The sequence below is a fragment of the Malaya genurostris genome, chromosome 2, assembly GCF_030247185.1.
Source record: "Malaya genurostris strain Urasoe2022 chromosome 2, Malgen_1.1, whole genome shotgun sequence".
NCBI lineage: Eukaryota > Metazoa > Arthropoda > Insecta > Diptera > Culicidae > Malaya > Malaya genurostris.
In genome coordinates this window covers 242,462,435-242,476,617 of record NC_080571.1, presented here as the reverse complement: position 1 = coordinate 242,476,617, position 14,183 = coordinate 242,462,435, and the positions used below count along the sequence as shown (strand labels likewise).

Below are 14,183 nucleotides of genomic sequence, written 5' to 3'. Positions count from 1 at the left end.
GATACTTTTTATGTTTACATACCTCAAGTTGAGCTTTTTTGAACAGAGTGAAAATATAATCGTTCAATGGTTTCGATTCATTTACCTGTCCGGAAAAATTTCAACTCATTTGAGTAGAGTATACAATAGCATCTTATGCGTTTGCTTAAATCTAAATCTATTAAACAGTTACAAGTCACAAGATAAAAACAATTGTTACTGAAGTTGCTCTAAAACAATTACAAACACTGCTCAGTAACAAAAATCAAAAACATTCAGCCATATTTGGATTCACGGTGTGCTCACAAACGAATTTCCAGACATGACAGTCACGATCTTTTTTTGGCGCACATCTTCAGTCCTCCGTAAAACTGGCAACAATGGTGATAAATTGGTTGCACTGCTGAGTTCCCATCCTACATTTCTAATGCAAATGTCCAACCGTGAGAACCCTTTCGATTCGGTAGCTCATTTGTATATATTGAGATTTTATGGCACACTTTGGTTGAAATGATAACAATGCAATTAATCTCGCGCTCCACCAAGCGGTGAGTGCGGTCATTTCAGAAGGTACCGGGAACGAACCACATTTTTCAAAAATATTTATATGCACGTACATGTCTTTATTATTTATCTTTGGTGTGCTGCCACTGCAACAAGCCGCTTGAAAACAAACAAGCAAAAGCGCTTCAAAACATTAAACACTGGCATGTTTTGCTAGTTGAAACATCAAACACAGAGCGACAACCAACAAAAATATAAACAAACAAAGCTGCTGCCACTGTAAAAACTATCGGATATGAAGAACGCTTTGCGAACGTCTGAATCGATAATTGCACTGTTGCAAAAATAATTTGGCGAAACTGTAGGGTTGGAAGTGGCAAGTTATTTTAGCTTGAATTTCGTTCGCTGCCTTTGTATTTTTATTGAACACATTGCCGTGTAATTTTTTTTACCTGTCTTTTTATGATCAGTTTTTTACATAGAGAATCATTTTCGACAAATTTTACTATTTTCTTAAAGACATAAAAGCGACCTAGGCTCACAAAGTGTTGATCGCTTAGCAAAACGCACGTGCTAAAATTGGTTTAAAAATGTTTATTATCGAAATATATCCCTGAAAGTTCAGAAGTTTGTGTGAAAATTAACGTCTTGGGTGAAGCTCGATATTTGGGCTCCGTAAGAACTCAATTCGCGAGGAAATTCACCTAACAATCTTGATCAGTTTTTGTGATATGATTTTTTCAAAACAAATTATACTTGACGTTGAAAATCGGATCGTCTTGAAAAGCGTTAACCGCAACGCGCATTGCCCTATAATTTCGAAACCGGAAGTTGGATCTGGATAAAATTCCATAGTATCTTTTAAGACAATGATATGAGAGCTTTAATTTGAATCATGATTTGTGAAAATCGGTTTAACTGAAGTGAGTTCCGTTTTTGGAGCTTTTCTTCACTATTACTGGTGCGTTTGGAAGCGAAAACCGGGCACTAGTAGTCCCAAAGTAAATTTATATATCCACCAACTAACAAGGTCTGCCAACTAGACGAAATTAGCAGTTTTATAAAAATTTCCATCTCGTTTCGCCATCATTTGTGAAAAATACTCATGAAAATAAAAATTTTTAGTTACCGCGCTGTAATACCGGAACCGGAAGTCGGATCTGGATTAACTTGTCGAGAACTTTAAAAGAATTTCAAAACGTTTTACTTTCATCTTAGTTTGTAACAATTTGTTAAGAAATTTCCGGGAAAATTGAGTGTGCATTTTCTAATAGATTTGCACATATCCACCTAGTGGTGTAATTAGCGCGGGTTGTACTAGTTGTACTAGTACTAGCTATGCAATGATTCTGTACTCTTAAGAATCGGCTGCGAAGTCTGTTGAAACAGAAAGGCCTAATTCCACAAAAGGAATATAATGCCAGGACTTTACTTTTTGGTGCAATGATGCCTTTCTCATATCGCTTATGTTTCCAAAACTATCACTAGGAGATTCTGTCAAGAAATAAACTAACCTTACCTCAGTTATGTCAAGTGAATAAGAATTTTTCTTCATTTTGCATCGTCGTGTTAAATAATTAAAAACACATAATACCTTTCATTTGCATATAAGTTTGTAAAAATCGGTCACGCCATCTCTGAGAGACGTGTGTAACATTTTTTTCCTTTTTTGGTGCATAATGGTTTAATTCCGGAACCAAAAGTCCCATGGAACCATAGGTCCTTTCGTTAGAATCTGTGTTTGTGAAAATCGGTTCAGCCATCTCTGAGAAACTTGAGTGACATTATTTGTCACATACATACATATACACACATACATTTTGTGATCTCGAGGAACTGAGTCGAATGGTATATGACACTCGGCCCTCCGGGCCTCGGTTTTCACTGCGATTGCATAGCATTTCTATATGAGAAAGGCAAAATACGTATCCAATAGTTGGACAAATAATTTTGATGGCTGATTTTGTGTGGATATGTGATCTACATTTGCTTGACGAAATGAGTAAATATTCTGTGATTAAGGACGATTCCAACATTTCACCCAGCCATTTGATATTTACCAGGTGAGGCTATGAAGTTCATGGATGAGTCCAAATACACTACTTTCTCTCTCTGATATTCTCTGATTTTGACCGATTGAATCGAACGCAAGTTGTCACAAATTTCAGCCTTGTTGTTGTTGGAGGATTTTTACTCTAACTTCTATCACAAATATTAAAAACAATAGTGTATAAGAGGTAGTAACTTATTCATTTCATTTTTTCAGCAAATTGGCAGTATTTGACGGGAAAAAAGCAATCCGAGGAGGCATACCATTTGTTTTCCGTAAGTATAAAAAATATGTATTTACCAGATTCAACTAACTTTCGATCATTTTTTACACGGTTGTTTTGAACATGCACTAATAAAAATCGAGAAGTTAGACTGAAGTCTTTTACACTTAATCTAGCCGCATATAACTCGACACTGACTTATTCGACAAGTATAAATCAGTTCAAATCTCGTTTAAATGAAATCATAAACGCCTAGTAGATAACAAAAGTATGCTACAGCTCGTCTATTCGTCAGCCACTTGAGTGGATTGCCGATTTAAATTTCCGGTTCGTTCCGCTTTTCCAGGTTCGCGAGATAAAAATTTACGGACCCAGAGATTAGACCCAAATCGCCTCTTTTGAGTATTCTTTTAAACTTCAGTTTAAGCTTAAAGCGGCAATCCTACGTCACAAAAAAATAAACATTATAATAGGCCCGCTAGTTGAGGATTGGGAAATTTTTCGGGTATTTCGATATATAAAAAGGAAATATTCATTATTACAAGTTTGTACTTTAGCCATGGTAATTTACTTGCAAACACGTATGTGCAATGAACGAAACTTTCAGATGAATTTTAATGCTCTGACTGTTATGGAAACCCTAATCCAATTATTGACCAATCTCCTCTTAGGCAAAAAAAAATGAAATTCTCGTTCAATAAAATCCAATTTAAAATTATTAGATGTACGTATACCTAAAATTTAGTAAAGCCGTTCTGCTGACACGCCTGATTCTTCTAAAAACCCAGTTTTTGCCTTTCTCATATAGAAAGGTTATGCAATCACTGTGACAACCGAGGCCCGACATATACCATTCGACTCAGTTCGTCGAGTACTCAAAATGTATGTGTGTGTGTATGTGCGTATGTGTGTATGTAAGGTTTTTTTGCACTAACTTTTATCGGAGATGGCTGAACCGATTTTCACAAACTTAGATTCAAATGAAAGGCCTTGTGGTCCCATACAAAATTCCTGTTATTTGGATCCGACTTCCGGTTCCGGAGCTATGGGGTAAAATGTGCAAAATAATGAAAATATGTGTTCTAACTTTTCTCATAGATGGCGCGACCGATTTTCACAAACTCAGGTTCAAATGAAAGGTCCTTTGGTCCCATCCCGATCATCAAGCCGTAACAAGTTTATAATAAAAATTTTATTTCGTAGCAAGTGCTGATAAAAGTCTGGTCTCGTTAGTAGATAAAATATCAAAATTTTCTAACAAGTATCAAGAAGAGAAATAATTCAAATATGGCGTGTTGATCGGGATACGCAATTCCTGAATTTCATTCGGATCCGACTTCCGGATCCGGAAACATAGGGTAAAGTGTGTTAAAAATTTTATACCATCACTGAAAAGGGTGAAAAACCGTGAAAAATTTTCTAAATCGATCTCAAATCTTCTCCAATTGATAGTTTTCATCAGTAGACGGTCAAACAAACCGATTTCGGTTATTCTTTTAAGAATCGAAGAAAATTATTTTGAGGAATACCACAGTATTATATATGATAGTATGATTGATATGAGAAAGGCATCATGAACGAGAGGTTTATCCATCATGTCATCCCATTTTTCAAATTCGGCACATTTACAATTTCAATGCGTTGAAGAGTAAATAAATCAAATGAAATTGGCAAAAACGCACAATATAACGATCTATTATTTTCTAAATAGGGCTTTAAATTCTAAGCATATCTCATGAGCAACCAGAAAGTACGAGTTCTTCATAATGAACTCTTTGCTGGTTTCTAGCAGGTTTTTATTTCCAAATAGCCCAACTAGTTTAGCTTCCATGAGAAACCTTTTCACATTTCAAATAAAGTAATGATTAATTCAATTAGGCCTATATTCTACCACCGTAACATTAATCGGCTAGAATACAGATCTGTGTGTACTCGATGAACTGAGTCGGATGAAAAGTCCGTTTTCACAGCCTGGGCCTCGGTTCAAAATTTGGTTTTTACAGTGATTGCATAATTTTTCTATTTGAAAAAGACAAAAAATTTTTATCCGAAATGTTGACAATTTCATAAGCTTGATCGTTTGGAATGACACCGTCATAAAATATTGCTTCCAAACGGAAAGCTTTCGTCCCTCTTCATACATACACTCTGGTTGCAATTAGTTCATAACTTAGGATGGTGACTTCACGCATTTTCGAGATCTTCTAACATTGAAATTTTCTGTTGTGGATGCATCCTACTGTAGAAAAAAAAACTGCCAAATTTTGGGAAATTTACTCGAGAAAAGCGCAAAGCTTTGGAAAACTGAATAAAAACCTTACTTGGAAAACATGAAATAGAATTCATTGTATTTTTGGAACGAGTTCAAAGAATACATGTTGGATAACGGTCCAACTAGAAGTCCAACGAAGCTGTATCCAAACCGTTCAATACAAGTCAAGCCATATTTATCAAACGTTGAACCGGAACACGTACTGATCGACTGTGAAGCATTTTTAGGACTTTATATTTCGGTTGGTTTCGTAGAAAGCCCTAAAAAATAGATTACAAAATGATTCAATGACCGCATGACCGTTTTACTCTAATCAATCCTATCAGTATTGGGGTAAAACGGTATAACATGATTCATGCGGTCATTGAATCTATTTGTAATCTACATTTGAGGGCTTTCTATGTCATAGTCGATTTTAATCAATCGCAATCAGCCTCCTTACGCAATGTGAAAGAAAGTTTAATCCAAGATATGACTCATAAAACAAATTGGAGTAAAACGGTATAATATGATTCGAACGGTCATTGAATCTATTTGCAATCTACTTTCTAGGGCTTTCTAAGTAAAGTTATTTTATTTTTATCAACCATAATCAGCTTCCTTGCGGTATGCGAAAGAAAGTTTAACCAATGATATGATTAATGATATAACTTGGGATTATACGGGTTGAACGGACTAGTACTGCCATTCCCATTGCAAGTTGGATCTTGGATCGCTGAAGTATGCTACGTAATATGGACCAATGTTGATAGATCGTATTGGATCTGCTTCTGGATTGTAACGGGTGTTTCTTCAGGAGGTTTGTTTTTTCAGTATTACAGGATTACACTATTATCTGAAAGTTGTTTTGTCAGTGTAAAGTGACATTTCTACTCAGTAAAGTTTGACAAATCATCATGAATAGGTTAACTCCAGAACAACGCTTCCAAATCGTGGAAATTTATTTTCAAAATCAGTGCTCAATTCAAACTGTTTTGTAGCGCAAAATTCTCTTCTGTGATGAGATACATTTTTGGTTGAATGAATACGTCAAGAAGTAAAATTCTGTATAAAATGTTCAAAACGACGAATGTAACAATGAGAGATTCTCTTTGTTCACTTTCTCATTCGATTATTGCGAAATATTCCTGCATTTTTCGGTAATTTCTTCAGTGCTAGAGTAAAAGATGATAGCTTTGGTTATTATTATCGGTAAATAATTGAAGAGAAGGATTGCTAAGAATACCGTAATAATCGAAAGAGAAAGTAAACAAAGAGAATCTCTCATTGTTACATTCGTCGTTTTGAACATTTTATACAGTATTGCCGTATTTGGAGTATTACAGTATTGCCGTATTTTTTCGTGAGAAATAAGTGGAAAAAAAACGTTTTTTCACGAAAAAATCCTCCACTGTGTAGCTGTAAAACCTCCCCAGAGTAATAAACAACGAAAAGGAAAACACTGGGGTCTGGTTTTTTATATGTAGAAAGTGTGTGTAAAATTAAAAAAAAATCTGGTTCAGTAGTTTTTGAATGACGGTGGACATGGATTTTTAAAACCTGCTTTGGAGAAAAACGCGTTTATGAAATGAAACATTTCAAGAATGTTTTGTCAATTTTTTAGGCCAATCGAAGCAGAAATCATGGGCCTGTGCGCCGAACTCTCACTTCTTCGCAGTATGAGATAAGCAAAGATAAATGCCCATAACTTGCTGAGTTTTGTTCCGATAGGCTTGAAAATTTCACACAATATTTTTAAAATGTTTTACTATGAGAAAATATAAAGAAAATGATAGATGATTTTTCAAAAATGTTAGACCCTACCCGCCGCTTAAGCCAAATCCTTTTATACGAGCATTTGGTTACTTGGGCTAAATACAAATTGTAAATTCATCCTACTCTACCGAATGAACAACCGACGACACGACCTGCCACTCGTCTATCGAAACTGTATCGCAAATATAAGTACCCCTCAGTAACTGGTAATGTCAAAACGAAATCACCTGAAAATTGATTAAAACTGGCAACACAAGTTGATAAATTATTGATTTTAAATAACAATTAACAAAACCTTGGTTACCGCTTATTGAAGACTTGAGGAATGTTAACAAAACTAACTAAATGGAAAATCCTTATTTCGCGGCAAGTTGGAAGTTCTGCAGCAACATTAGACGTCAGGGCAGTGGATCGATTATTTCAGCTGGGGCTCGAACATATGAAAAATTTCTTGTAAGACCAGCGCAATCAGGTTGCCGTATGTGAGCAAGATCTTTTGTATGGAGTACCTCTGTTCCGAAACTTTTTATCAGTCCAATTATCGAAATTAAGTATCGAAATAGAAACGATAAAACTGAGTCGATCCGGTCTATTCTGTTATTTTGATACCTTCGCAAAACATGTGTAAAATTTGATGAACATGAAAGACACTTGAAAAGTGCGGGAATCAAGCTTCTTAGGATCTGATCAAAATTATAGGTTGTCACATTGTAAACCACCCATAAAATCGAGTTTGCTTCAAATTATTTGGTAATTTATTCTCAAGCTGATAATAGTCAGTAAGTCCCGTAAGGCGTCTGGAACCTGTTGAAGTAGTCAAATGTCATTTCGGATACATTCAAACAATAAATTTCTTCGTTTGTTCCGTGCAGACTGGCAAGAAATTCCTAGTTTGATGACAATATATTAAGCTATAGTGATGTTTCGGAAACTCGATTGGATATTCCTGAAAAGAATGACCAGCATCATGAATGAGTTTGATAACACTACATTACAGGTAGAGCTACTGGATAGCAATGATGATGATATAAGATGACGTATGTCTGTCATGTCAAATTTGGATATTGGGCACCCAGTTCCAGTCCCAGTTCTGTTGGTGCAAATCCAAAAAGTTAAACTTGTAGGTTGTGAGAGTTTCTGAATCTGTCACCAGTCACGGTGAATGTCTCCAGAGGGACGAGTCCCTGGCCAATGGCTCGCGGCACCTAGTACAGCTACGTACATTCTCGATTTATTTAGAATAATCTTTCGTTTTTATTAATTTGGCACTGATGGCACACAATTTAAAATAGTACAACTGTTTCAAAACTTTTTCAAAAGGTTTGTTTATTTATTATAGGGCTCCTTGGTAACAAGTTCGTAGAATCTTAAAAGGTCTCAAGAAAATCATTTTTATCATTATCAAGGGGTCGCTATATTTTTGGTAACTGGCGGTAAATCGCTCACGAACACTTTTTATTCAGATTTTCCTTAAGAGTGCCTGGTCGTGTCGTCGGAACAACTCTAGAAAAGAAACTCTTCATTATTGTGTTTAGTTTATCAATACGAAATTCTGGTTAGTGAGCTATTTTATCGATTAGGAAAACCTGGTAACTGGAAGAGAAAACGTGGCACCTTATATCCTTTATGTCAAAGCCATTAGAGACGGATTTCTGTTCAGTGCATTGACTCAAGGGATGAGATGACAATCTGTGCATTTGCTCAAATTTGCTTAACAGAAGTATTTTAAGTATTATTTCGTTTTAATCTAAAGCGAATGTGTGTCGAATTCCGTTGATTGTAGGTTAAGTAATCAGAAAAATAATGAAGAGAAACGTTAACCGCTTAGTCGTTTGACAATTCTGCTGTCCGAAAACATAAATTCGAACAAAAAAATTTGTGGGCGAGACGAAGTTCGACGGGTCAGCTAGTTGATGAATAAATTCCAACTACATTACGAAGAATGGAATTCCGATCTACCGATCAAATAAACTCATCGAAATTCTTTCATTCTTTCTGCCATACTTCCAGTAAAGTGGCTATGATTTTTCTCAATCACTGTACCGTGTACAATCAAAACTAAACACTGATAACAGACTTTCGTACCGGCAACGTGATTCTCTGGGTTTTCAATGTTGTTGAAAACTCGTACACATGTCTATGTATTCGGTGATGATTTCAAAACCATGTCAGATATCGTTTTGTTCACCGCGTGTACGAAATCGCGGTGTTATGATTTCTTAATCCTTAGCTTATGAAGTTCATGAATAGTATTCTAAGCAGCGTGTTTTTTAAATAATTATCCACACTTGAAAGTTCGCGCGACGCAAATGAACGAACTTCTAAGCAGATTCTCTAATACATTGTTAAGCATGTAAACTCACTTGAAACTTTAGTCGCAACGTTGAGTTACTACTGTAGTAATCTTTCCGATTGTGTTCGAAAGTAAAACATTCCAACATAACGTAATATAATATTTTTATCTGCAGCACAATTCGGCCCATGGAACTTTGGACCCCAGCATGGTTTCGCCAGAGTGGTACGATGGACACTGGAGCGAGCCCCTGAACGCTTACCAAGTGGGGATGTCGAAGCAGTCTTCAGTCTAATGGATAATGAAATCACTCGGTCTATGTGGAACTATCCGTATGTGCTAGGTTAGATGTGTTTCAAGGGGCTGTTTTTTATCTGCAATTATTTTCTTACAGATTTCGCATCACCTATCGATTAATTCTTCGGGAGAAGGAGCTTCATTTCCACATCGGAGTGTACAATCCTAGCAAAGACTTAACATTCTCCTTCAATTTACTACTGCACACATACTTAAAAGTTCCGGATGTGCGGCGTTGTCAAATCACCGGATTGCACGGATGTACTTTCATAGATAAGGTACGATATGGTATTACGGTATCTTAGGCTACAGTATAATTAATATTTTTTTTCCTCGACAGACTCGGGATGGTGCTATTTACCAGGAAGGCCGTGATGTAGTGACAATCAATGAATGGACAGATAGAATCTACCAGCATACACCGCAGGAACACATCATCACCAATGTAGTTTCTGGACGAAAAATGCGGTTGCAGAAGTACAATTTCCCAGACACTGGTAAGTTCGTGAATCAATTTAGCAGAACTATTTTCAAAACCGTCTTCGTTTCTTACCTTCCGTAACTAGTTGTATGGAATCCTTGGATAGATAAAGCCCGCGAGTGCCAAGACTTCGGCGATGATGAATATCCGAACATGATATGCGTTGAAGCTGGCCACGTATCAACCCCAGTGATTCTGTTACCCGGTACCGCGTTTGAAGCGAGCCAAATTCTTCAGGTAATTAATTCTGAAAATCCTTAAAAAAAGCCAAATTAAATCTTTACTCCAATTCTAGGTCATGTGAGTAGAAACCCAGGGAGGTACTGTCACCCGCAGTAAAGGTTCCTCCCGAGCAAAATCCAAGAAAAATCAGCAGCAACAGCAAAGTCAACAACAGAATCAAAATCAAAATAACGCCCCAAATCAAAGCGCTCATCAGCAGAGTCAGCAACAACAGCAGCAGCAGCAGCAACAACAACAACAGCAGCAGCAGCAGCACCAACAACAGCAGCAACAACAGCAGCAGCAGCAACAGCAACAACAACAACAAGCCACTCTACAACAACATCAGCAACAGCTGGCATCTAATGCTGCAGCTCTGTGGCAAGTTCCAGCAGCAGCTGCGGCTGCGGCCGCATGTTGGAACAACTACGCCAACTTCCAAACTGCTGGTGTCCTGGCATTCAAAATGCCACCGTCCTGTGGGGGCCTGTGTGGACCCCAAAACAACTGTGAACTGTGTTCGTTGAACTCTAACTGAGAGAAGCTGCTAACTAATAATCTTCTAGGCGAATTATCCAATGAAATAGAGAAATATGAATAAATTTGCTGGCTGACCGTAGTACTAGAGTATGCCGCATCAAACGATGCGACATTTTCTTCTGCTTTAATGCAAACTAGTACTACTATTTTACGTGAAAATATGGATTTTGCTCAAGAAAATGCAAATTAAGGGTATAATGTTTAAGTTATAGTCGATAAATCGAATCGAATCAAAAGAGTGCCGCAATTTGCGGACACGAGCGGGTGTTCGAGATAGAATGTTAAAGTAATGAATGAATTGAACTAGCCACTAGAGCTACTACCATATGTGTATAGGGATACGAAGGGGGACATTTCAACTGCACAATCACCTGCTGGTTGTACAGTTAGGTTTAAGTTTTTCGCAACTGATATGCGGGAAAACAGCGGGATAAAGTGAAGCTACCAAGTAGATAGTTTTTCTTCAATTTGCGCAAGATAGCTTGACAGGGAGTTTGGCATCAGTTAGGATTACTTATGTATAGATTACTTTACCACGGTTTTATTACATCTTTCACTTGTTTTCTTTTTTTTTTTATTTAATGGTTGTATTCTTTCAGTCGCATAGCGATATTTCATGTTATCATATTCGGATATCCATTAGGAGAGGTTGTAAGTAGGAAGAAAAGGCTAACTTAACTGCGCATTTTTAATTTTCTGAAAAGTAGTAAAATATGGAAAACTGGACTGTAGTTAGTGCTATCGATAGAAGGGTGACAATTCTTACTATTCTAGAGACATTTTTCAGCTAGCAATTTTTGATAGCAATTCAGCTGAAATATACTAAATATCGGGCCATTTGTAGGGTTAAGTCATAAAGCAAATTCAAAAATTATATCGTTGTGGCAGAGTTTAGGAAAATTAAAGTTTAAAAAAATCTCAGAAAAAACTTGAAGACGGTGATGAATTAGCACGGCTAATTGAAGCGTTGTGGTAGAATGAACACATTTTAACTTTTATGGATTCCTTTTAGTTGAAAACAGATTTCAAGACTGCTGTACCGCTTCAAAGTATCGGCTGAAACGTTGTGACTTTACTCAATTTCCGTAAAAAATTATTTCATTTGTTTAAAAAAGTTTTATTCAGTTTAATTGCTTTTCTTTGAACTGCTTTTGAAAATTCAAACTTAACTCGAAACAATTGTATACGATAACTTCTCGTAGTGTAAATACAAAGGCAAATTCAAATGGAGATATTGATAGGCACGTGTAACCTTATTTTGTCTGGAATATTATTTTTTTACAATAAATTTTGATACATCAATTTGCTAGTTAAAATATTACTATTTGAGAAATTCATACATATTTAATTCTATATCAATAAAGATTCTGAGTTCCGAAACGTCTTTGAGTTTCAAACCTTTTTCATAATCATGATTTTATTAAAGAAAATTGGTACAACGAATTCGTTCGTTCTTTGCTTTCTACAACTTTTGCACTTGAGTATTTTATTGATCCCCTCCCAAATCAATTTGGTGGCCTCGCACACGTATTCTTTTGTCATGATATTTTAAATGTAATACTGTGCGGCTTCGTATGAAGTGAAGGGTTGTTCAGCAAGGCCATGCGTTAGTTGTCGGGACTGATAGAAATCCCAAGGCACTGTATCAGAGCCGTATGACGGGTAAGGTTTTCAGCGCTTCGAGGTAAGCTTTGACAGTTCTTGCAATGTGCGGTCGCGCGTTGTCATGGAGTAACATAATTTTGTACAATGCAAACCATAAATCAAGTAAAGCTAGATTTCCCACTGTACGGAGGCACCAACAGCGCTTCTAGTGAGAAACGGGTGCCCTTTTCCATTAACTAGTGTCATAAATAAAAAAAACCACGTTTACGGAACAACATTAATTGTAAGCAAATCTTATTGAGGCACACAACGTCAGTTGTTCATGGAAAATTTTGACGTCCAGTACGTGAGTAATATCCGGCTAAAAAAAAATATTTAATTAATCTTGACGTCGACCGAAGTTGATTAATCGTCTGAATCGAGTTTAATGCTGGCGTTTCCTGATGAAAACAAACCAATCTCATTTGCGTTTGTGGTTGTAAGTGAGCTGTCAGAAAAGTCAATTACAACTAAATATTGAAACATTGGGACAAGAATCAATTGCACATATTAAACAGTTTCCTTTCAGAAGAGAAGTATTTTCGGATTGATGAACAGTTTCTTTTGGCAATATTTTCGTGATTGCGATGAAGTTTCCACTATACGATAAAAAATAATTTCAATACTTGTATGGACAATATATGTCGTGTAGGGGTTGTGTAGATTTTTTTTAAAACGGTTTTAGTTTCAAGCTCAAGGATTCAATAAAAAGGGAACCCATTCGCACTACAATCGTTAGGAAAAGATTCCCTTTTTATTGGATCCGAGCTTGAAAAAATTCTTAATTTACAAAAATATCACATCAGCTGTTTTTCGAAGATGGGCGAATCTTACAAAAGTAAACAAGTCGAGTTTCTCTCACCTACCAATAAAAGCTTCAAAATCCTACAATTTTGCCTAAAATTCGGATTCTACAAAAATCTCAATCTTTGTAATACGAAGAACTATAAAGGGCGAAACTGTCATTCAATTTGTTTACGTAAGTTTCGCCTTCCGTATTCCATGATAAAAAACGGGGCGATACTTCAATTGCTAGTAATGAAGGGCAAAACTTTTTTTTTCTTTATTTCAGGTGGTTTCCAAGCCTTTTACCACTGGAAATAGTAAATGAGACGATAAAATTACTCGCAGATTTGTCTTAGTCGCGAAAACCAGCCAATTTCATGAAAAATGCGCAAGGGCGTATCTTTATAATTCACACAGGAAGCATAAAAATAAACAAATCGAAAAAGGGCGAAACTTTTTTTATGTTGATTTATTCAGTGGACATACACTGAAAGAAATGATGAAACTTACACGACATGTAAACCAATAGTGTAATGAAATGGACATCAGTTGAAACAAAAATCTGATTTAAATTGCCTGCTCCAAATATGTGCATGAAAATAAATGTAAAATCACAAAATATTTTTATCTGTGTAGATAGAAAGTGGTAAAATTTGCATCACTTTTAAAGATAAACCGAGGGGGACGACAGATCTGGTTTTTTCAAATAAAATACAAAAAGTCAATGGAAAGCGAAAAAAACTACATCTATCCACACATCTAGATCGATCCGTTTGAAAGCGTTTCTAACCGTGTAAAAGAAAGTCGAAGAACATATGATCTCTTAAAAAGTTTCTGTTACTGGTCTTGACATTCACTGAGTGTCAACATTCAGCAGATTGGTAAAATGAAATTAGGGTTAAACAACATTGAAAATTTATTTTCTTAGTAGCTGGGAGCATGAAGATGGAATATATTTCAATTTATTGTAGCCCTTTGAAGGTTTACCCAAAGATATCTCTGTCTGTGATATTAAACTGGTTTTATATTTTGTTAGATGCTAAGACTTGCAATTTTTATGTTTAGAAACGTTTTTCATTAATACTGAAGCCAAAACTGAATAAAGCTGTGTTTAATATGTTATTGAAAATCTTATAG

The 14,183-nt window shown here is 36.1% G+C and overlaps 1 protein-coding gene across 1 annotated transcript in view; it reads left to right on the top strand.

The window, feature by feature from the left end:
* The window catches only part of LOC131428379 (uncharacterized), a 93,369-nt gene extending 83,082 nt beyond the window's left edge, over nt 1-10,287 (top strand). Inside the window, exons 3-8 of the mRNA XM_058592290.1 lie at nt 2,750-2,808; nt 9,252-9,408; nt 9,471-9,651; nt 9,714-9,870; nt 9,940-10,091; nt 10,150-10,287. Coding sequence (XP_058448273.1) covers nt 2,750-2,808; nt 9,252-9,408; nt 9,471-9,651; nt 9,714-9,870; nt 9,940-10,091; nt 10,150-10,158 — 715 coding nt within the window. The 3' untranslated portion in view covers nt 10,159-10,287. The remainder of the gene's footprint in view (nt 1-2,749; nt 2,809-9,251; nt 9,409-9,470; nt 9,652-9,713; nt 9,871-9,939; nt 10,092-10,149) is intronic.
* The last annotated feature ends 3,896 nt before the right edge of the window (nt 10,288-14,183 follow it).